Source organism: Pelodiscus sinensis, chromosome 6 (assembly GCF_049634645.1).
Source record: "Pelodiscus sinensis isolate JC-2024 chromosome 6, ASM4963464v1, whole genome shotgun sequence".
NCBI lineage: Eukaryota > Metazoa > Chordata > Testudines > Trionychidae > Pelodiscus > Pelodiscus sinensis.
In genome coordinates, this window is record NC_134716.1 from 102,500,978 (window position 1) to 102,526,191 (window position 25,214).

Genomic DNA, 25,214 nt, shown 5'->3' on the forward strand with positions numbered 1-25,214 from the left:
CTGAGCTCTCTGCCTGCACTGCTCTCCCACCCCCCCACCTGAGCTCTCTGCCTGCACTGCTCTCCCCCCCACCTGAGCTCTCTGCCTGCACTGCCCCCTCCCACTGACCTGAGCTCTGCCTGCACTGCTCCCCCCCACCTGAGCTCTGTGCATGCACTGCTCCCCCACTGACCTGTGGTGCCATCCCCCTCCCCAGTCAGGGCCCGGCAGCGGGCTCGGGCTCCTGTTCCGCGCTGGGTCTGAGTGTCCGGGTGCCCCCTGCCCTACCCAGCAGCACACACCGCCCGCGAGCCCCCTCTCGCTTCTGCCGCCTCCCGGCCGCCTGCGCCAGGGTTAAAAGCAAGACGTCAAGAGCAGCCGGAGCCAAGCCGAGCCGAGCCCCTGCCACACCCCAATCCCATGTGATTGCAACGCCGCGGCTTCGCCTCTCCGCCCTGTCCTCCGCCACAGCGCTCCCCTGCTCGGCTCCCGGACCCTCCAGTCCCGCGCTGTAGAGCCCGAAGATGGCGGCTTACAAGCTCCTGTGCAGCCTGAGCCTCGGCATCTCTCAGCCCGCCGCTCGGGGGGCCCGCCGGGGGAGCGCCCAGGCGCGGCTGGCTGCCCAAGCCAAGGTAAGGGGAAGGAGGCGCAGCCAGAGCCCCGTCGGCTCCGAGCGCGTCCCGGCTGCGCTGGCCGCTGTGCGTTCGGTTGGCATTGCGCGGCGGCGCCCTTGAGAGTTGCCTGCATCGCTGGCCTGGTTCCCCGCTCGCCGCCCCCGGAGACACTGTAGCACCCTGGGTGCCACCTACCGCTACACAGTGGCACGTTGCAGCTCTGCCTGGCGGGAGGCGCGGCATCTGGACAGTCTTTCAGCCCGCGGCCTGTGGGGTTGACCTTGGGGAGGGAAACAGGCGACTTCACGGTACTGCCCGCTTGGCTTTTCTTAGCCAGAAATCAGGCCTTCCCGTTACTGCTTCAGATCTGTTTGGTGTGCAACGTGCACAATGCAAAGTACGTCTGATCTGCTTGGGAACTGCGGAATCCTCCCCCCAGAGAGAGCCCTATATTAGATCAGAAAAGAACAAAAGCGGTGGATTCGCGCTGCTACGATTTGCATATCATGAGCTAGTTGTTCAGGACGTGTGCTATTGTCTCTGGGCAAGACAAGCTGTGGCTGTTAAATACAACAGCGAACAACAAATCTTTGACTATTTCTTGAGCCCCAGAATGGCCTCTTCTGCTGCCAGACACTTTTACTGAGCAATGTAGATGCAGACACTGGTCTCTTTGTATTGCTTGCTGAAAGCAGTAAAGAGAAGGTGAAGTACTTTCACCATGGCCTTTGGTTAATTGCTCAGTTTTAATAAGTGGTGGGCCTGACTCAATAGGACATGTAAGATGGGGTTTGGTTTTGGGGTTAGTTAGAAAAGTAAAAAGATGGAATTCAGTATTGAAAATGTTGGGGGTGGGGAGATTTGAAATTATGAAGTACCAGTCCCCTTAACCCTTTGATTTGGAACTTTGCATGGAGTGACTTTGTAGGATGGGGGGCTTTAGTTCATAATTTGAAATCTTTTTGTTTCAACATTTGCAATATTAATACCTTTTTAAGATTTATTCATACATTTAAAACATGCTATTTATTGTATAGCTTCAACATTTTCACATATGGGTGGGAATAATTATTATCTTACCCCACATGGTTCTGTACAATACAAACAACAAAAGATGATTAAGAAATCACATATGGCACTTAACTGAAAACCATAGCTCATTTCACCTTGACAAAGCTACCTAAGATAAGGATTTATATCCATGTATTTATATGCTTCCTTTTGTATAGGCGTGTGGATAAAATGAGAAGCACATCCCAGTTGTACTATACTTTAAGGTAGCCCTATGATTTTAGCTTTAGCATGTTAAAATCAGGTTAAATGAGTTGCATTTACAGTCTGGCATTGAGGGCAAAACAAGTATTATTTAACTATGGACATATAAAATACACTGACACCTGTAGACAAGATCATCTTACTAGGCTTCCTAAGTGGAATCAACATTGCATATAAACATAATAGCATAATACTGTACATGTCATGAAGTCTGGGAGAAGCAGAGCAGCCAAAGTTGACCTTTTGGAGGTCCAGAATGGGTACTGGTTCACAAAAAGGTGTTGGAACTCAATCCATTTTCCCCTTCAAACTAGGGATGTAATAGAGTAGTCGATTAACCAATAAGCAAAAGTTTATAGGTTAATGCTATAGACTACATGCATTTCCTTCCCCCCAGTAAATTTTTTTTTTAGCAGGCTGCCTGGCTCCGTTCTGGCTCATGCCGGGTTCAGAACCTACCCCTATTGTGGCTCTGCATTTAAAGTGTATTAAGAGGCAGGTGGGCAGGCAGCCCAGCTCAGTTCTGGCTCATGCCAATTCCAGGAGCTCAGACCTGCCTTAGACAGGGGCTGCTGCAACCCTATTCTGCTGCCTCTTTATCAGAGGCAGCAGTATTGGGTGACTGGCAGCTGGTTCACAAGGAGAGCTAGTTTTTAAACTGGTTACCCTCCTGGATCAGCTCCTGCCTGGCACCCTGCATTGCTGCCTCTGATACAGTGGCTGCTGGCTCCACCCCTGCAGACTATAGAATAGTTGACTAACTGATAAAAATTCATGAGATTACTTGACTATCCAATTAACCGATACTTAACATCCCTACTTCAAAAACTGAAGATTTGTGCTTCAACAACTATCTGCAGTTTTCTAGTAAACGTAGTCTCCCTTCTACACAGTTCATGGTAAGGCTGCAATGCAAAACATTTTGTTCATGCTTATTTCTTTGTATGTTGTTTCAGATTTGTGGCTGCTGTTTCTCTACCAGCAGTCATCGCAACACCAAATTTTATACTGATGCTGTGGAAGCAGTAAAAGACATACCTGATGGGGCAACTGTTCTTGTTGGTGGTAAATATTAATTTTACTGTCCTTCATGGGGACAATCTTATTTTCTGAGTAGGACAGTCTCAAATTGATTAAAAAATGTTAGAGCACCTTTTAAATATCATGTATTGAGGAAAATATTTCTTGTAATTTGTGATTACAAGGGCTTTTTCAATGAGGAAGACAGGCCCACTGGCAGCAATTCCAGGCCCTAGGGCAGAACAGTCAATGAGCCCCCATACACATACAAGCCACTCCCATCATCTGCCTGATGCTGCACTTGTGTGGGTTGGTGCCTAGCAAGCTCTTCTGGTACAACCAGGGCCTTCTTCATGCCTGCCCCGGTAAGGATGCCACCTACATAACCATGCAAACCTGCCCTGTCTTACCCCTTCCTTGAGGCCCCACCACCTTACCATCAGGCTACCCCTTTTACTTCCTGCTCCTGGGCCACCCAGCTTTTGGCCATCCTGTCCAAGGCTTGAACCCACAACCCTGTTCTCCCTAGCCTAGTGCCCTATCCCTGAGGCCATGCCTCTGCTCCAAGACCCTGCTCTTGCTTGCCTTTCCTCTGTTGCTTGTTCTCTCCTATGCTCACACATTCTCACCAGATTGGGACAGAGGATTGAACTGGGAGGGAGTTTGGTGTGGGAGGAAGTGAGGGGTGCAGTGGCTGCAGAACTTATGGGCATGCAAGGCCATATTCCTGGATAGGTGTGCTGAGCTCACTCAAGCACAGGGATACCAAAATGAGAGCTACACTGACTGTGGAGAAGTGAGTGGTGATTTCACTGTAGATACTTGGTTATGCCAGGTTGCTATTGGTTGGAGAAGGATCATTTTGGAACTGGAAAATACACTTGAAGAGGGGCTGTTTTGTGCAAGCATGCAGGACTGTTCACTGTCTCCTGCTATGCAGGGCTCTGATTTTCGACAGCATGCAGGAGGACATAGTGAAATGGATTTGCAGCAATGGGATTCTAGGACTGTGATGGTGCAATAGACACCATGCATATTCTCATTGGCACAGGATCACGTTACCACTGAGTATATCAACAGAAAGGACTCTGGTTTTCTTTGGTTATGCAGGTGGATCACCAGGGTGCCTCACTGACCCCAGTATTGACTGGTCAGGGTAGATGCATGATGTTTACATCTTCAAGACCACAGTACTGTTCAGAAAGCTGCAAAAAAGGACTTATTATGCCATAGATGATGTTGAAATGCCAGTAGTGATCCTGGAAAATCTAGTCTTATTAAACTGTACGCTGGCCACCTTGACTGCAACAAGGAAAGATTCAATCACAGGCTCAGCAGATGCAGAATGACTGTTGAATGTGCTTCTGGTAGATAAAAGGGATGCTGGTATTTACTCACAAGAATGGATCCTAATGGGGGGATGGAGCATCCCAGTAGTTTTTTGGGGCCTGTTAGAAATTGTAGGTGCTAGGCACATCTCTGATATAAGAAAGCGCACTGGAAGTATAATATGTGGTACTTTCTGTACATTTGATTATTACAGTCACTGATCCTATGACTCCAGAGGGGTAGCCAAGTTAGTCTGTAACTAAAAAAACTTAAATGCTGAATAGTCTTGTAGCACCTTAAAACATATAGATGGTATGATGAACAGTCCTGGGCAAAACCCACTTCTTCAGATGACAGGAGTATTAAAAGTCCAGATCCAAGAATAAATAAGGAAAGGGGGGAGAAGGGAGGAAAAAGACAGTGAATAAATTGTTCAAGTTCAAACTAATCCTCTGAGTTTATCACACTGCACAATAACAAGGATGTAAGTGCTTTCAGAACTGCTAGTTTTATACTGTGGTCTAATAAAGATGAGTTAGTTCCCAAATAATAGAACTTTATTCAGTAACAAAATCAGTGCAAAAATAATTTCTGCAGTTTAAAATCAAATACATTTAAAAACTCAATAAATGAATGGACCAGAACTTAACAAGGGAAAGAACATTAATGTCTATTTTACCTACACATGCAGCAACTGTGGCTTTCACAGGTCAGTATATATGAAGCTGTGGTTGCTCATGGTGTCCTGAGGGTGAAGTGGTAAAGATAGATGCAGCCCCATATGCCATTTGAAATGTTGAGAGGGTAGCATAGGGAGATACTGTAATGGAGTTGTCTATGGACTGCAAAGGGAAGCAAGTCTGCGATTACTCAATCTATAGGCTCACAAGAGTCTGCAGAAGCTGCATTTGCTGCCAGAATAGCCCCACTATGTCCTGCTGCATCTCCCTCTCCTTTTCCTGCTGGCACTCCTAGGCCTTTCTTCTTTCCATTCTTTTCTTGTCCAGGCTGTCTGCATCCTCCATGTCTTTTGTTCATGGTCTGACATAGCACTGGCTTGCAGGATCTCATTGAACATGTAATCCTGAATTGTCTTATTTCTCACCCTTATCTGGCTCAGGCATTTGGAGGGGTGTATGTGGAGGGGGGGGATCCCCACAACTCTGCAAAGACAGAAGCCACGGATTAAAACACGCAGAGCTCCCTTTGTCACATAGTCATAATGGAAAGCAGACATAAAGATTAAGAATTCCCTTCCCTTGCTCTCTTAAAGTTTAAAATGGTGCGTGTTTATTGAAACATATGCTTTGGAGTACTTGTGCACAGTGCCACTTGCTATGGAGAGTATGGCCTTTCAGGGTGAGGGAAATGAGGGAACTATGATTAGGGCTATGATTAGGGCTATGGCAGTGAATACTAGCACCATTTTCAGAGGTGGTAGTGATTGTAGCTTGTATCTCACTCTTTCAGGTACTAAAGGCACAGAAAACATAGCTGTTGGTAGTGTCCTAAAGCTGCTCAGGGGTGTATGCTGCTAGCATATGTACTGCAAAGGTGCCTGCCAAAATTTATTGCTGGCTGGTGTGGGAATGTGTCCTACCACAGAGGAAGGAATAAGGCTGCTATCTGTAGAAGTCATCAGGAGAGTATTGCAGAGCACTTCTGTGAAGGTTTCACTGAAAGCTCTACATGCCTCTTCCCACACCCAGCTGTTCAGGGGAATGGAAAGCAGATAACAATGCTACTGCTTCTTATTTTACTGCTACCTCTTTTAGTCAGAGTACATTAATGAAAAGTTGGTACCAGTGTCCTGTTAAATTGGAGGCGCCACCAGTACATCATTGTAATGGGAAATACAGTTACATGCTTGCATGAGGCACCTTCCCCTGCAACAGGCTCACCTGTGCTTGAGTGCCAGGGCTAACTGAACTGTGGTAAAGTCTCAAACGGGTCCTGGCTTGCAACCGGCAAGTGCAGCTACCCTATGTGTCCCCCATACTCCTCCTCCTCACTCTTCAAGCCAGAGGCCTGTGGCTTGGGGTCCTTGGCAATATCCACAGAATGGGGTGGGCTGGTGGTAAGGTCTCTGCCCTTATGGAATGCACCTTTATGCAAAAGATGCATGTTTGCAGATCAGCTCCAGGTTGACTTTCTGATACAGTTCTTTGGCTTTCACGAAGCACTGCTGCTGATCCTATTGTACCACTACTTCCTCATTCCCTGTGTCATCTGCTTGTGGATGTCCGTGTTTCTATGGCTGGTCAATAGCTGGCCTTGTATGGCCTCTTCCCACAGGCCCAGGAAATCCAAGCAGGCGTGCATCTGGTGTGTGTCAGGGATGTGAATCTGAAGTTGATTAACTGATAAGCTTAGGCTTATTAGTTAATCTTGTTGACTACTTGCATTCACCCCTTGCTGCCTCTCTATCAGAGACAGGGGAGGGAGGAGGGGCCGGGAAGTAGAACTTAAAAGCCAGTTCCCCGCCCAGCACCACCTCTGTAGAGCCGCCTGCCCATGTCTTCACCCCCCCATTGCTGCCTCTATCAGAGGCACCAGTGTGGGGGGTGGGCAGGGGAGGCTGCTATAAAGCAGTCTTTCCCTGTGGCAGGCCCAGGCTCACCAAAGGTAGAGGCTGCTCTGCATCCCGCTGAGCAGCCTATGTCTGCAGCAAGCCTGGGCCTGACATGGGCAGAGGCTGCTCCAGCAACAGCCTCTGTCCATGTGGGACTGAGATCCCCCATGGACAGGGGCAGCTGCCAGAGCAGCCTCTGTATGCAGCCAGCACCTCTGCTGACAGGCCACCGCAGACAGAGGCTGCTTTGAGGCAGCCTCTCCTGCCCCTTTCTCCCCCCTCCCCATCTCCCAGCAGCCTCTGTCCATCCCCGGAGCAGCCTCTGTCTGTGGAGAGCTCAGACCGCCCCACAGACAGAGACTGCTGCCACCTCTGTACCAGTGGAAGCAGCGTGGGGCGGCAGTTAGCCAGTCCATGAGGGGAGCTGGGTTTTAAACTGGCTTCTGCCATGATACCCCACATAACACCCTATGATGTTGCCTCTGATAGAGGAGGCTGGATTGCACTGGCTGCTGGACCTGCCCCTGGGGACTACAGAATAGTTGACTAACCACGTGAATTCTTAGCAGTTAGTCAACTATTCAATTAACTGATAGCTAACATCCCTATTGTGTGTAGACCACATAATTAACTGAATGGTTGAGCTCACCAATGGAGAATTGCTCACTGAGCAAGACAGGAAAAGACATTTCAAAAATTTGCAGACTTTAAAGAGGATGGAGATCTTATGGTCTCTTGACCCCTAGGCAGTGGACTTAAAATTGTGAGCAGAGTAGTCGGGCACGGTGGGGCAGGTGGTGGAAGACATTGCACAAGTAGACTGACACCAGGCATCTTACATCAACCTAACTTTGTACTGTAGACTAGTCACTTAAGATTTTTTTTTTATTATTAACATGCACACAGGCCCAACCTCTGAGATTCCCTAATGGGAAAATTGCTGCAAAGGTTTAAAATGTTACTTCTTATAACTGATCTAGGTTATATTTGTGCTACAGTTTCCTTGTATTGGCTAACTGGTAACACTTTGTACTGACATGATAAAAGTATCCTCTCTCTCACTCACTATTTAAACAGCTGGATTTTTTTGTGTGAAGAATCATGTAATCACATTTTAAAAATGTATCATATGGGTTCTCTTGATGGTTACCACAAAGTCACAACAGTAAGCCTGAAAGGCAATATATGCTTAGTGCAGAGTTTATTTTTTATTTACATGAGAGAATATTACAAGTATTGTTCCAAATAAATAACATAATTTTTGTTTTCCATAGTTTACAACCAAAACACCTGGGTCCAATACAAACATGAAAGGGTCCAAACAGTAATGACCATTGCTATCTAGCAAATAGAGAAAGGCACATGATCATCTTAGTTGGGATGTTTTATGGAGTAGTTGTATTTTTATAAGTTGCTAATGGGTTTTTAAGACCAAAAGAGGGGCTGCCTCAGAGATGAATAAAAGGTAAACACAAAGATGGGAATACTGAAGGAGAGACCTAATCACACTTACTCTACATATATAGATTGGCAGCAGAATTAAAGTGAGTCTTCTGGTCTGATGCTGAACTGGACTGAAGAAGGGAGAGTATATCAATCAGAGGAAATTAAGTTTAGAGATGCAAGTGGAGGCAAACTTATGGGTTGTCAAAAACTGAAATGGAGGAGCTTGAACTGTAATATTGCAGAAGAAGGAATGCTACAGCAGAGATCTAGCATGGAAATAAATATTGGCAATGTAACAAGAAGGGAAGATGACTTCTGGAGGGACTGAAAGGAAAGGAGATTTGTACCCTTCCAAACCAACATTAATAGTAATGGAAATAGAATTTATTAAAATACAGCCAGTCCCCGAGTTGAAAACGGTCGACTTACGACCGTTCGCAGTTCCGACCAAAAATGTTGTAAATGGCAGACCCCGAGTTACGAATGTGATCCGCGCTTATGAACAGCGTGGTCGCGTGTATCTCAATGGGATCCGACTTACGAACAAACCAAGTTATGACCAATTGCTTGGTCCGTAACCGGTTCGTAAGTTGGAGACAGGTTGTAGTATTCTCTGTTCTGAGAAATATTTTCTCCAAGTATTGAATTGCTTATTCCTCTAGAACCAGATTATTCTCTTACTGTGCAGAATGAATGTTTTTGTACCATCTGCTGCACAGATTTATTTTTATGAAGAAGTCATTCTCTAGAATGCTTGTTACATTCTTCATTTGTTTTGTTTTGTATAGGTTTTGGATTGTGTGGCATTCCAGAGAACCTCATAGGAGGCTTACTGAAGACTGGAGTAAAAGGGCTAACTGCAGTCAGTAACAATGCAGGGTAGGTGTTCATAAAGCATTGGGATATTGTGTACATCTAAAGAGTTAATAAACCCGATTACATGAATTATACTTTAATAGAGCTGTGATAAGTCTTCTAGCTATTCTGGTGACTTGACATTCATTGGCCAAAATTATCCAAAAGGATTACGCGAGGTGCACGTGCTTTGACTGCCAAGATCTTGTTTTCATTTGGACAAATTCCCATAGCTGATCATTAAGCTATTTTTGGTACAGTTATTTTGGAATGACTATAGAAGTACAGTAGACTTCTAAGCTTTGTCATATAAAGATGTTTTCACTGCTGTGGCACATGGTGAGTTATTTATTCTGTTGAATGCTACTGTGATGGGGTGAATGACAGAAAGTCACCTTGGGTTGTACACCTGGTGTGCTATTCATGCCACTGACACTTGCTTTCTTGCTCTCTGGGACTCCCCACCACTGTCCTGCTGGGCCAGATCCTCTGGCTTCCCCCAGACAAGATACAGAGTTGGGGTTACCACTCCTCCTCCCTCCCCTTCCCACCCTCCACACAGAGCAACACAGTCACTGATCCAGTTCTGCTCTGGGAAGGCTCAGCCCTAAGAACTCACCTAGGAAACCAACTCTCAAAGGGGCCAAAATGCCAAACAAATCCATCTCGCCCTGTTTAGAAATTTTAAATAGTGAAAGCTCAAAGTCAGATCAGTTCTATTTATCAATGAAAGAGAGAGATTCACAGTGGCTGCTTCCTTGCCCCTAGGTAACAATTATTTACACTGGACTTGTTAATAAGTAAAAGTGTATTTATTATTTATATAAAGTAGGATTTACGTGGATCCAATGGTTTTTACTCACAAAGTAAGTTACTAAATTAAAACGAATAAAAACTGCTTAGCTAGTTCTAATCCACTAAGAAACTTGTTACATGCAAATTCTTACCCTAAACAGCTATTCTTATCTTGAGTAAAAAGCTTCAGCATTTTTGAGTTGTAAACCTCCAGTGAAGTAAACAGCTTTTCAAAATTCTTTGTTGTCAAGTAACCTCTTAAGGTGAGTGGGGCAGATTCAAAATATAGCTGAAGACAAAAGGCTGATGGCTTCTTCTTATTTAAATAGATTTCCCCAAGGCAGGAACTCTTTGTTCAGCACTCTTCATCCCTATGAAAAAATACTAGGTTCAAGATGGATTCCAATATCAGGTGGCATGGTCACATGTCTTTCTAGGGCCAGCCACAGTATGGGTTTATTGGACAAAAATGGCCATTCACAAGTCATTAATTTGAGTATTGATCATTAAGTGCCAGACCACCAGTTGGCCCTCATTGGCACATTTAGAAATACAAATAGATAAATACTTCATATTTCTAACTTCATATACAAGAATTATACATGCACTAAATTTAATATGCAGATTCAGCAGACTAACTGTAAAATTAACATGTTACATTATCTGTTATGCATAAATTGAAGATGCTTTATGCAAATCTGTAAACCAGCTTTCATAAAGCTTTGGGAGGTGGGAACCTGATTATACATATTTCAACTAAAGTGTTTTTAAAAGCCATGGTTTCAACTCTACTACCTCTTTAAAAAGTTGTAGCTAGGGAATTTATGAGCACTGTATTTGGAATTCATGTAATAACTTTGTTGCAATGAAAGACTGTAAAATGGTTGATCCTAGGTGAATCTTGGAATATGATTACACTGCAATAAAAACCTGCAGCACCATGTGCAGTCACCAGGTCAACTGACTATGTCTTAGGCTGTGGCTTTAATAATTTCAGTGTTAACATTTTGGGCTGGGGCTGAAGTCTGGGTAATGAGACCATCCCTCTCACAGTGTGGCAGAGCTGGGTTCCAGCCCACACCCAGATGTTATCTTTATAGTTGTGTAGTTCCACACCTGAGCCCTACAAACCTGAACCAGCTGACACAGGCCAGCCATGGTCATGCTGTAGGTCTCTTATGGCTATATTGACATACCCTTTGTGATTGTTTGTCTTCTAAAAATGCATAACAGTTAAAAACATCTTAGTGGGAGGGGAGAATATTCATATTTCTCAGCCTTCACAATTTATCTTATATATTTTTACATCTCTTTTGTGATGATAGTTTCGAAGCCACTTCATCTTTGTATATAGAAATAATTTAACTCAGTGAAATGCATCTGCTTCTGAGGAGGACTATAAGAGCTTTTTAACAGTGTACAGCAACACTGTTAGGATAGAAAATGAAACTGCAGGGATGATGCAGATGGGCAGAATGCGTTTACTTATTATTTGAGTTTGGTCAGCCCACTAGGGCTAACACTTAATCTCCTCTGCAGTGGTTCATGCAGGGTCAGCTTATAACTCTTCTGGGGGCCCAAGGCAAATTGATTTTTGTGGGGCCCTTTTGGCTCCACCTCAGAGCCTAAAATGAAGGGTTCAGAGTGCAGTAGGGGACTGCAGGTTGAAATGGGGGTGGGGAGTGAAGGCTCTAGGATGGGCTGGGGATGAGGTATTTGGGGTGTAGGAGGAGGCTTCAGGCTGAAGCCAAGGGGGTTGGAGTGTGCTCAGGACAGGAGGTTGGGGTGGGATTGTGGGGTCTGGGTAGAGGTTAAGGTGCTGGAGTGGGTTCAGAGCTGGAGCTCAGGTTTGGGATGAGGGGTCCAGGAGGGAGTAAGAGCAAGAGAGGGAGCTCAGGGCAGAGGTTGGGATACAGGGTGCTTACTAGGGCAGCTCTCCTGTTCTAGTGGTGGGAGCAGGAGGCTCTATAGGCTGTACTGTCCTGAGCTCACATGCAGACACCAGCCCCATCTGCTCCCATAGGCTGGGATTCCTGCAAATGAGGGTAGCACAGGAACAGTGATTTTTCCCAGCACTCACAGTGATGCAGCTCCCACTGATGTTCCCTGCTGATGCTACAAGCAGCGGTAACAGTGGCTTGTGGAGCCATTGCCTTCTCTCCCTCTCCTCCACTCCTGGCCGGACAACACTCAGGGGCTTCAGCACAGGGCCCTGGGGCCAAGGGGACCTCACAAAAATATCTGTACTTTTGGTGGCCCAGAAATCTTTTTGGTGCCCCCTCCAAGCCCTTTCTTCATTTGGCCCTGATATCATGGGATGGTTAGTAATCAAAATTCACCTTCAGCAACATAGGAACTCTGAAGAACAATGTTTTGCTACTGATTCAGAGAGAAGAATGTGAAAACGTTAATATAGCTTCTTAAAGCCTAAATGCTACTTCTTGGAAGTTTTCCCATGGCTTTCTGACTTAACCTAAACTCTATTTCCTTGTGAAATCTGTAATCCCAGCCTAAGGCACTGTGTTTACAGGTCATTATTGTAGTGATGGCTGTTTCCTAAATCTCATTTCCCCATTTTTCATCACCATCCCCTCACTTTTGGCATGGTGTCACTGATAATGTCAAGCAAACAAAGTAATGCCAGTGTGCTGTCGTTTCTGAAGAGTTGTGCTTACTTTGTTTCTTCTATACTCAATCTTGGATCAAGGCAAGGAAAAATTATCACATTGTTCCTGTGGAAGTAGATTAATATTAGTGGTTCTTATGGATCATTTCCTCAGAAAGGATCCCCCAAGCTTTCTATCCACAACTTCCAGAAGAATGGTGGTGACGTATCTGGAACCTTGCATCTTGTTGGTTGGGGGCAGTGAGGGAACATGGCTGTAGGTAAAAAAGCTTCCTTGAAGGATCCTTTCCTTTTGCATGTGAGTTGATCACACATTAGTTTACTAAAGGTGGTTAGTGTGAATGAAAAATGGAATGTTGTTTTAACTATATTCTGCACCAGTACAGACATTAATATGTTAAAAATAAATAACAGTTAAAATTGTTTTAAAGTGACTGATCTCATCCAATAAGGCTTCCTGTTATTTATAGTTTCTGAATATTAATATAGAACATGCAAGTTCTCATTTAACAAAATCCTAGTTACTTGATTTAAAAAAACCCTATCTGGATGAAAATATAATATGAAGTTGCATGCCTCCCTGGGTTTAAAATCTGTAACAAAGCTGAATGCAACTTGGTAGTGTGAAAGACCAGGCTTTTACTCTCTATCTTTCCTCTAACCTTACAAGTGCAGCTTAAACATTAACAAATGTCTTTTAATCTGCTAGTCTATTGACAGTGTAACTGAATGATAAGATAATGCTGATCCACTCATCATTAAAACACTTTTAGCCTCTATATTGCCAAATTTGAGTGAGATTGTTGAAAGCAGTGACATTATAAACTGAAAGTATTTTCCCCAACAAAATTCATGTTGGTATCTGTCTTCACATTTATGTTAACCTGTAGATAATTTCAGAACACTATCGTTGCTTTTTAGCAATGACTATGAGAATTCACAAATATTTAGGAGCTTCAGAGGGGTAGCTGAGTTAGTCTGTACAGGATAAACTTAATAAACAACAAAGTCTGGTAGCACTTTAAAGACTAACAAAACATGTAGATGGTACCATGAGCTTTTGTGGGCACAGCCCACTTCTTCAGATGACTGGAGTGTTGGATGTGCAGAACCAAAAATAAATAGGAAAGGAAGGGAAGGGCTGTTTAATTTAGGCTAACTTCACAAGGTCCATTGCTCTCCTATCTCCTGAGGAAAGCTTCCTGCTTCTGACTTAATGTTTCTTGATTCTTGCTGGAACTTCTGCAGATATCTTTCACCTTTTCACTCTCCTGTTTAATCCTGTTGTGCTTCTGTTCATTGCCTCCTCATCCTGCTCCATTTCCTTCCCCTTTGAAAGGATGCCTTTGGACTTGTATTAACTTTACCTGTTGTCGCCTTTTGTTTTTAATGAAAAAGTGATTCATGATTTGAGGACAGAGAATAGGGTCAGTGTATAAATGGCCATAGCCCTTGTCAGACTGAAATCCAGTACTTAATGTTACTTTCCTCTTTTGAGTGCTTGCTCGTGTCTATTCCATTGTAGGTGTGCATGCTTGACACATGCACTGGTGCTAGAAGTTTTTACTTGATGATATCCATATGGGACTGGCTCTGGCAACCTCTGGTATGTGTATGCAACTGTGTTAGGGGTGCTGCCAGCCCCCCCTCTCCCACAGTTCCTTCTTACCATCAGTGTTATTGCTGGAATGCTCTCCTTGCTCTAGATGATTCCAATTCAGTCGTTCTTTGAACTTTTTCTTGGTAAATAGTTGTAGTTAGTAGTTATCTAGCAGTTCTTAATAGGTAATATACTTTAGCAAGTAGTCCCCTGAATGACTTAGCCTTAGCCTTAGCCTTAGACTTAGCTACCCTCACTCCAGTTTGAGGAGTACTATTCATTTCAACAATTGATTTCAGTGGTTCAACTTGTGAAGTAAGAAATCACCCAAAATCAGGGCTGCAAACTTGGGCCTAAACTGACTAAAATGTCACGATTCATATGGTGGAAAAAGGGGAAGGGAGTAACTTTTAGTTACAGGATCAATGTCTCCTTGTCCCTATGCTGTCTTAGTGGTCCAATTTGATGCCTGTTGTAATTTACATTGAAATAATCAGTTATACCAAGGGGTAATGTGGCTTAATATCTAACATTACAAAACTGTTTTTGTGCTCTTAAATACACATGATCTTATTTTCAAGGATGTGTTTTTTGGACTCAAAGTTTGATTGTACTATTTATATGAAATTATATTGGGGAATTCTAGGTTACTACTTGCACTTCCTATTCCCAAGATGATCTCTTTAAAAAAAAAAATTGGCCATGCCTTTAAGCAGGCAGTTTAAATCAGTGGTAATCGGACAGCACGCTGCCAATCTGTTACCCCCTGCTGCACACTTTGTTTGTGTGCTTTCTGAAGGAGCCCCTTGGATTTTGTAAACAAACTTTCTGTAGTACATAGAACTGTAACATTGTGATAAACATTTGACCTGCTTGTTGTTAACACCAGGCTTGGGACTGAATGGGATAGGAAAAAAAAATGCTACAAGAGAGAGAGGGTTATTGAATGTAATGGAAAAGTATTTATTATGCACTTTAATTAGTGTTGCTGCGCCAATGTAGATAAGCCATATGTGACACTGATGCATTCTAATTTGATTCCAAGCCTTGATCAGGGTCTATGTTTATAGTTGTATTTTCTGTGCTTACAAATGACCTTACCTTATAAATAACGAAGCATAGTGAAATGAAAACTTTAATATATTTTACACTCATAGGTGTGTTAGAAAATGTGACGTTAACTACGTTGCCCCTCCAGGAAACGAAATTACAAGCTAAGCTTGGACTGCAGTGAGTCACGTTAGGCAAACGTTACTCTTAGGATACCATTATCCTATAATCATATAGTACCATCAGTTAAGTTGTTTGGTGTATATTTTTATTACTGTTTATTACAGTTACTGAATAGCTAACACTTTGTAAACAGTAACCCCAGAAGAAGACTACACTACTCATGTTTCCAATTTTATCATAGGAGTTATTTCAGGATTTTGGCAGATCACATTGTCATAAGGTTACTAAAGTATGGAGCTGTTAAGAAATCAGATATAGCACTGAGCAACCCGACTTCAGGATTTTGACTACAGATGATGAGTGGAAACAGGAGTTGGCTTAAGCTTAACAAAAGTATCGTATCTGTACATTGTCACCTTAACACCATGCAATAGAAGTTAACCTTAGCCATCAATCACGATCCCGTTTGATTCATTAGGCTTTTGAAGGATGTTGCATATATTCCAGATTCAAACACGACTAGTATAAATTCTGCAAATATCCTCCTCAGTAGGAGAATACGGTATATGAAGGGACGTGAAATGAGCAAGGGGAATGAATCCCTTCATTTGTTGTCAGTAGAAATGTAGAATACTATTTCACAGCAGAGAGTTAAATGGGAGAAGGCTGACTGGCTTTCCTGCTAGCCCAAAGGCAATGAAGTATGACTGTGGAATTTAGCATAATTCGAAGTAGCTTTAACCCTCTGAATCTAGAAAATGTGTGTTAAATACATTTCATGAAGTATTTTGCATATATGTAAATTGTGTAAGATTTACTTTTTATGCTGTTTTTAAAAGTCCATTTAATAATAGAAGAAAGAGTGTGAACTTACACAAGGGTTTCTTTTTAGCGGGTAGGTAACTTACCCTTTTCAAACTTCAAGAGCACCATCTGCCTGTTCTAAATATAGCATTCTTAAAACTGAAATACCCACCCAGTGAAGTGGGAAAAAAAAACCGATTGACAGAGCCAAAAAAGTACCCAGACATGAACTACTTTGAGAGGCCCAGAAGAGAAAACAACAGAATTCCACTTGTCCTTACCTGCAGTCCACAACTTAAACCCCTCCAACACATTATCAACAATCTACAACCTTTCCTGGAAAATGACCCCTCACTCTGAGGCCTTGGCAAAAAGGCCAATTCTCATTTACAGACAACCTCCTGGTCTCAAACAAATTATTTCCAGTAACCACGCAACACACTTGCGTCATAATCATCCAGGAACCCACCCCTGCAATCAGCCCCGGTTCCAACTCTGCCCACAAATCTATACCAGTGATTTCATCACTGGACCCAATGACATCAGCCACTAAATCAAAGGCTCACTTAACTGCACATCCACTAATCACTAATGTGATCTATGCCAGCAATGCCCCACTGCAATGTATATTGACCAAACTGGGCAATCTTTATGGGAAAGAATTAATGGACACAAATCAAATATCCAAAAAGGCAACACCTCCAAGCCTATTGGAGAACATTTTAATCTTCCTAGACACTCATTAATGGATCTCCAAGTTGCTGTTTTGTTTCAGACCAATTCCACAAGCCAAATACACAGAGAAGGGTTGAAACTTAACTTCATTCACAAGTTTAATTCTTATGCTAATGGTCTGAACCAGGATATCAGATGGCTCACACACTATCTTCCACTTTTAGTGACTTAGCACTCCATTGTTTGGTTGGTTAATAGCTCTTAATAGCCTCTTGTAAGTATTTGCACTGTCTCTCTTTTTTTTTTTTTTTTTTTCCCTCTCTTCTCTCTTACCTCCCTACTTCCTTTATTTATTCTGGGATCTGGACTTCTTATACTCCGGTCATCTGAAGAAGTGGGTTTTCCCCACGAAAGCTCATGATACCATCAACATGTTGTGTTAGTCTTTAAGGTGCTAGTAGACTATTTGTTGTTGTTTTAAGTTTTTCCTGTTACAGATTAACTTGGCTACCAATCTGAATGCCTGATATTGGTCACCTTCAGGAATAGGGTAGTGGATTTGATGGTCTAGCATCTTGAGTGTAGTGAGTATTCATAGGTAGCTGGTGAAAATAGTTTAGTCCTAAGCACCTAATTCCTTTTGAAAATAAGATTTAGATTCCTAAATCAGTTAGATATTGCAGAACCAAACCTAGCCAGGCCTAAATACCTTTAACAAATTGGATCTAAGATCCTGAGTCATCTCCCAGTAAAATAATGGAAAGTCTTCCATGACTTTAGTAGGAGGCCTGGCTGCTTTTTCAGTTTTCATGGCATCACCATAGTTTTAGAACCACTTTGTGGGCAGCAGCTTGGGTAGGCATATTGCCTGTGTCTCTGCCCTCCCACTACCGTTGTTCCTCCAACATTTTGGAGTGGAATTAGCTTGCCTGGCTTTAGTGACAAGGTGCTGACATTTTGCGTAGCTTTTTCCTCTTTTTTGGAAGAGGCTTTTCTGCCATTTGGTCTCTTCTAGATGGGGCCAAATGGCAGAAAAGCCTCATCTTTTGGCTGAGCCCTTATTCCTTGTGAAACGAAGTATACAGGGCTCCCCGAAAGAGCGCGTTTGCTCTTCTGCGAAAAAAAGACATGGCAGGTTTTTGCAACGAGTAGTCCACACCTAACAAATACATAGTATCATGAGCTTTCTTGGGCAAAACCCACTTCTCTGCTCATCTCTGTTTTTGCATAGAAGATTGTCTTTCAAGAAATCCAGTCACAAATAGGGATGTAAAGGACGAGTCAACTATCCAGTAAGCAAATGCGTATCGGATAGTCAACTAGTCACTTTCTCCTCACATAGGGTGGTAGCGTAGACATACCCGAGTTTGAACTAGGGTGGTGATGTAGGCAACCGCAGTTGCAAATGAAGCCCGGGATTTGAATTTCCCGGCCTTCATTTGCATATTGCTGGGCGCCGCCATTTTTAAATGTCCGCTAGTGCGGACTCCGTGCCCCGCGGCTAGACGCGGCATGGACTAGGTAGTTCGGATTAGGCTTCCTATTCCGAACTACCGTTACTCCTCGTTCCACTAGGTAGTTCGGAATAGGAAGCCTAATCCGAACTACCTAGTTCGTGCCGCGTGTAGCCGTGGGGCACGGAGTCCGCACTAGCGGACATTTAAAAATAGTGGCGCCCGGCAATATGCAAATGAAGCCTGGGAAATTCAAATCCCGGGCTTCATTTGCAACTCTGGTTGCCTACATTACCACCCTAGTTCGAACTAGGGTGGTAGTGTAGACATACCCATCCTGTCCCTCCCTGGTCCCCACTGTCTCTGTCTGACAGAGACAGCAAGGTGTGCAGAAGAAGGGAGTACTTAAAAGTGGAAGTGCTGCACAGAGCCCAGGATCACCTAGGGACTCCCCAGCTGACTATGGTCTCCATGCACCATTTCAAAGCAGCGCCACATGGAGCCTGGGATCAGCTGGGGACTTTCTAGCTGACCCAGGCACCACATGGGCACTTCCGCTTTGAAATGTACAAAAGCCCCAGTGGGGGCTCTTACATTTCAAAACAGAAGCTCCCGCGTGAAGCCCAGAGTCAGCAAGACTTCCCACGGGCCCTGGGCTACGTGCCATGTGCCTACTGGGGCTCGTCTGCATTTCAAAGGTAGAACGCGGAAGTTCTTATTCCATCGACTAGTCGATTAGTAAATTAATTGCTAGTTAACATCCCTAGTCACAAGGCAATTATAGGAAATTCTTGCTGCGGGATTAGAGTGAAGTATCCAAAACTGTCAGTGTCGGGGACCAACCGAAAACTATCATGCAGCGAAAGCAAAATATATTGACTGAAAATAGGAGTTCATGGCAATGTGACACATAATTAGCAGCATCTGCTGTAGACTGACTGAGGTATTATGCTTCTTGGCAATATAGCCATGTGTGTTACAGAATGTAAATGATTACATCTGTTAAACAAATATAAATTGCTTTGGGCATAAGTGAAAGAAACTACTAAAAAATAAACAGTCTGTATGAAAATGAGGCCAAGAGAGAGAAACTTTTTTAATGTAGCTCAGTAGCCTGTGATCTTCATTGCCAAACAGAAGTCTGTAGCAAAGACTGTCCTGAGGTAAATGGAGAGCGTGTAGTGTAGGCGTACTTTGCTCCTGTGACAAGAGATGTGAAAGCCTACTTGATGATGATGTTCTTCAGTAGCTGTTACAGAAGCAGCCTGACCAGGGTTTACAGTTCTTGGTAATATGAGGTCATTACTAATCTGCCATTGACCTTCACTTGCCACTGTTCTGTGATGTGTGTGCTCAGTCAGCGTTTGGTACCTGCACGTCGAAGTTCCTTAGAAGTAATCTGTTGTTCCTCTCAGCTAACCTTTACTGGCTAATGTGTAAAATAGCTAGTTAGTCTTAGCTAGCTGGAAATACTGGCCTTTCCTGTCCATGCATCCCAAAATAGCATTAGCTAGTCATTCTTTTCTGAGAGGGTGCAGCTAGAACTGCACACGTTACTCAAGGTATGGGCTTGCACGCATTTCTATAGGGTCATTATGATATTTATGTTTAAAGGAGATCTCCCTGCGAAATGAACAAGGTGTGAGTATTAATCTTGGGGTGAGTGAGCATTGGCTGTTTTATGGGGTTCCCCCCTTTCTCTTTCACGTTCTTTAAAGTTACAGGGTCATTTGGGATTGTGTGTCTCAGGACTGTCTGAATATTTGTTCCTTTGATCATTCTTGATCATTTTTTATTAGCTTCAGTCAGCCTTATGATCACCCTCACTCTGTGTGATTAACAAAGAGGCAGGGCTGACACAGGAGAGCGAGGAGAGAGCCTGAAATGCCAGAGATTAAGCAACTAAGAGGAGATAACTATCAATAGACCTCAAACCATTTGAAAGGGAGTTTGTAAGAAGGAGTTGTAATATAATCATTAGGATTAGAAAGGGCTGCTACTGTCTCTTCCACCTACACCTATATCCAGACAGAGAACTTAACCAGGGATGCCTCTACCCAGATCCTGGTGTGGCCTACTCTTCCCACTCAAAAATCTAAGCGGGGGGGCATCCAGTGTGAAAATTGCATGCTGGTGGAATGTCTTAGGAAGCAGGTAGGAAAGCTACAGGAGGAAGTGGCTAGGTTGAGAAGCATCTGTACCCCCAAGGAATTGATTGAGTAGTCATATGGAGACAGCCAAGGCTGAGGAAGCCGATAGCATAGTTTATGTGCCATCAGAGAAGGAGGATTAGGCTGTGTCTGGAGGATATTGGCTGCTGGTTACTTCTGGCATCTTGCAGAGCTCCGCCCCTACTTCCAATCCCCTACCATAGTGATGGAAAACTGATATGCTGCTCTGGCAACAAGCAGTGAGGAATTACTCTCAAAGGTGGTGGAGGAGAAGCTCTGTATTGTCATGACTGGGAGGATTGCAGCCACCATTCCCTGGAGGAAACATAGGGAAGCAGTGATTTGGTGACCCTCTTCTCAGTAGGATAGAGGCACAATCTGTCACCCAGACATGGCATCCTAGGAGGTAGGCTGCCTACCTGGGGCCCATATCCAAGAAATTATGGAGGAATTGTCCAGGACCATCTGACTACTACTGCATACTGCTTATTCATTTGGTGCTAGTGATGCTGTGATGTGTGCCCCTGAGCAGATCAGCAATGACTACAGAGCTCTGGCAGTAAGGGCAAAGGTGTTGGGGGTTCAAGTTGCCTTTTTGATCTTTCTGCCTGGGCCCCTCCACTTGACCAGAGAAAGATGCATTCTGCAGGAGAGTGTCTGGCTGAGGATATATTTGAGCCATTACTGATTAGCTTTGAAAAGTCATGGAAGATGCAAGCGATTCCAGAAGACTGGCAAAGGGAAAATATAGTGCTCATCTATTAAAAAAGGGAAATAAAGGAATTAGAGTGGTGATCTTAACTTCAGTACCCTGGAAGATAATGAAGAAAATAATTAAGCTGTTTTCAAACATCTAGAAGATAACTTGGTGATAGTTCACAGTCAGCATGGCTGTTTTAAGGACAAATCATTCCAAACCAACCCAGTAGCTTTCTTTAACAGTGATGGAATTTCACAACCTCCCTAGGCCATGTATCCTAGTGTTTAACCTTTCTGACAGTTGGGAAATTTTTTCCTGATGTCCAACCTAAACCTCCCTTGCTCCAGTTTAAGCTCATTACTTCTTATCCTATCATCAGAGGCCAAGGAGAAAAAAATTTCCCCCCCTCCTTGTAACACCCTTTCTAGATAAGTGAAAACAATTCTCTGTTCTAAACTAAACACGCCCAAGTATTTCAGTCTTCCCTAATAGGCCATGTTTTCTAGACCTTTAATTATTCTTCTTGCTTGTTATGTCGTGGGGAGTTTCACAGTATAGGAAGAAATCAGTGGAAATGCAGAGAGCTTGAGTAGTTGCAAGTGTCCATTTTATTGCATAGCACTGAACTCACTAGCACAAGCCCAGACCAGCTGGGCTGATCCCAGTGACCTACTGGGGTTACTATAACAACAAGATCTATATCTACAACCCAATATACAGCATTGCTCTTCTCTGAACCTTCTCCAATTTCTCCACATCTTTCTTGAAATGTGGTGCCCAGAACTGGACGCAATACTACTCCAACTGAGGCCTAATGGTAGAGTGGAAGAATTACTTCTCATGTCTTACTCACAACACTCCTTCTTAATATCTTGACTTCTAGATCACTTGACCTTCAATACACATGACCTTCAACAAACAAATTTAAGAATACAACCTAAATCAGGAGAGGGCAAGATCTGGCTCATGGGCCAGATCCAGGCCACCGAGCCTTTTAATGCAGTTCAGCCTATATGGCATGGAGCAGCTTCACACTGCTCAAAGTGCCTGGCTGCTACATGTGGTTCTCTGCACTGTGTGCAGGGGAGAAGGCTTTGCACTGCACCCTGTTCCCAGCACAATCTTTCAGCTCCTATTGCCCAGAAACCTGCCAGTGGGAGCTTAGAGATTGTGCTGCAGGTAGTGACAGTGCACAAAGATCCGCCCCCTCCCCCGCCGGCAGTACGTCCCATGCCCTAGGTCAAAACCCCCTTCCTTCACCAAGTTCCTTCTCAGACCCCACACTCTCTTCTGCACCCCAGTCCTCTACTCTAAGCTCCCTTCTGCACTCTACCTCCATCACAGACCCTGCACCCTCTCTATAGAAAAACAAAATCTTGGTGTCCCTTCCCCCCACCCCAATCAAAAATTATTGCCTGCCCCTGACCTCGATGGAGTTACTCTAAGGTGGATTGCTTGCTTGAGTGCTTGATGCATAACCGGATGGAAAGCCAGTCCCAGAGAATAACGATTAGTCAAGCTGGAAAGGCATATCAATGGGGCCCCGCAGGGATCTGTTCTCACTCTGGTTCTGTTCAATATCTTCATCAGTTATTTAGATAATGGCATAGCAAGTACATTTAAAGTTTGTGGACCATACCCAGCTGGGAGGTATAGTAAAGGATGTGAAAGTGTAACACTCTACATGGTTACACACAGCCCCTCCCCACTACTGCTGCCTCTGTATCAGAGGCAGGAACAGAGTAGGGGGAGGCAGGTGGCACTTTTAAGCTGGCTCCCTTGGAGCTGCTCTCTTCCCTTCCGCACAGCTGCCTCTGCTATGGGGGAGGAGGGTACAGGTGGGAGCTTGTATGCACTCCCCTGAGCTGCGTCTGCCCCGCTCCTCTTCCACTCCTGCATTTAAATGTGTAACCACAGAAAAATTCAGTGGTTACACATTTACTTACAACTAGGGATGTTAAAATATGTTTAAGTGCTTTGGAGGCTAGGATTTAAAATTCACAGTAATCTGGACAAACAGGAAAAATTATTTGAGGAAAATAGGATGAAATTTAATCAGGACAAATGCAAAGTGCTCCACTTAGGAACAAATATTCATTTGCACACATACAAAATGTGAAATGACTACCTAGGAAAGGAGTACCATGGAGAGGGATCTGGGGCTGTGTCTAGACTACATGCCTCTGTCGGCAGAGGCATGTAGATTAGACACATAGGCAAAGTCAAATTAAGCCACGATTTAAATGATCACAGCTTCATTTAAATTTACACGGCTGCCGCGATGAGCTGACAAACAGCTGATCGGATGTTTGTCCGCTCAGCGCGCTAGTCTGGACGCTCCCCTGCCGACATCAAAGCCCTTTGTCGGCAGCCCCGTTATTCCTCGTGGGATGAGGTTTACTGGGGCTGCCGACAAAGGGCTTTGATGTCGGCAGGGGAGCGTCCAGACTAGCGCGCTGAGCGGACAAACATCCGATCAGCTGTTTGTTGGCTCAGCGCGGCAGCCATGTAAATTTAAATGAAGCCGCGATCATTTAAATCGCGGCTTCATTTGACTTTGCCAAAACAACAAATCTACATGGCTCCGTCGATGGAGCCATGTAGTTTAGACGTACCCTGGGGGTCCTAATGGATCACATGCCAAACATGAGTAACAATTGCAAAAAATCAAAATTCATTCTGGAACGTATTAGGAGTGTCATAAGCAAGCTATGAGAAGTAATTCTTCCACTATACTCTGTAATAAGGATGTTAACTAACAAGTAATTTACTAGTTGAGTAGTTGATGGAATTTCCATCGACTACTCGACTAGTCAGTAGGCACTTGTACATTTCAAAGGAGGAATGCAGAAGAGCAGGAGCGCTTGTGCATTTCAAAGCGAAAGCACCTGCGTAGAACATGGAGTCAGCAGGACTTCTCACTAGCTGTATGCGGTGTGCCAGCTTTGAAATGTACAAGAATCCCCAGTGGAAGGGCGGAAGGGCCTTTATGAAGCCTGGGGTCAACGGGGGACTGAGTCCCCTGCTGACCCTGGACTCCATGCTGCACTGCCAGTTTGAAATGCCATGTGGAGCCTGGGGTCAGCTGGGGACTCTCCAATTGACCCTGGACTCCGCACGGCATGTCTGCAAAACCCAAGGTCAGCTGTAGATTCCCCAGCTGACCCTGGGCTGTGCATGCTTTGAAATGCTGGGAGCATGGGATCAGCTGGGGAGTCCCCAGCTGATCCTGGGTTCCGTGGAAATGCTGCAGGGAGCATGGGGTCAGCTATGGAGTCCTCAGCTGACCCTGGGCCCCATGTGGCACTGCATTTCAAAGGGGCAGTTCTGCATGGAGCCTGGGGTTGGCTCTATGCGACGCTGCTGCTTTGAAACACCAAGGCAACGTTTTCAAGGGGGCAGCACCGCACAGGGCTGTGAAGCACTGCTGCTTTGAAGTACCCTCTCTTCCCCACCCCCTACCCCTCTTTTTTTCCCTCAACAAAAAATCCTTGGTGTTCCTCATAAAAATATATATATATATATTGTTTGGTGTTCTTCAGTCTTAAAAAGTTTAAGAAACATTGGTTGAGTCTGAGAAGAGAAGACTGAGTGTGGGGAGTGACACATGATAACACTTTTCTGGGACATAAAAGTTTGTTAAAAGGAGGAGGAAGCAAAATTATTCTGAGAACAGGAAAAAAAGAGTGTGCTTAAGTTGCATTATGAAAAATATCCTCATTGTCATGGTGGTTAAGAACTGGAATAAATCGCCTAGGAAGGCTGTGAAATCTCCATCATTGCAGATTTTTAAGAACAGGTTACACAAATGGAATGGTCTAGATGGTGTGGGCAAATACTGGCCTGTGGACCAGGTGTGGATCCCCAGGATTAGCCCCTGGCATAGCACCCCTGCTATGTTTACCTGTGCCTCTGCAGTTCCTGTTGGATCAGGGCACCACTTTCCACAGCTCCCATTGGCTGTGGATCACTGTTCCTGACCAATGGGAGCTGCAATTGCCTGATGCTGCATAGGTGTAGGTAAGTATAGCAGTGGCGGCCTGCCAAGTCTAACACTGGTGAACTGCTGCTGTTTTATTGCCTACCTTGGTCTAGATAATACTTAGTCACTTCCTTGAGAGCAATG

At 44.2% G+C, this 25,214-nt stretch overlaps 1 protein-coding gene across 1 annotated transcript in view; it reads left to right on the plus strand.

Moving 5' to 3' along the window:
- The first annotated feature begins 208 nt into the window (after window positions 1–208).
- The window catches only part of OXCT1 (3-oxoacid CoA-transferase 1), a 138,985-nt gene continuing 113,979 nt past the window's right edge, over window positions 209–25,214 (plus strand). The window contains exons 1-3 of the mRNA XM_075932505.1: window positions 209–611; window positions 2,825–2,933; window positions 9,024–9,114. Coding sequence (XP_075788620.1) covers window positions 504–611; window positions 2,825–2,933; window positions 9,024–9,114 — 308 coding nt within the window. The 5' untranslated portion in view covers window positions 209–503. The remainder of the gene's footprint in view (window positions 612–2,824; window positions 2,934–9,023; window positions 9,115–25,214) is intronic.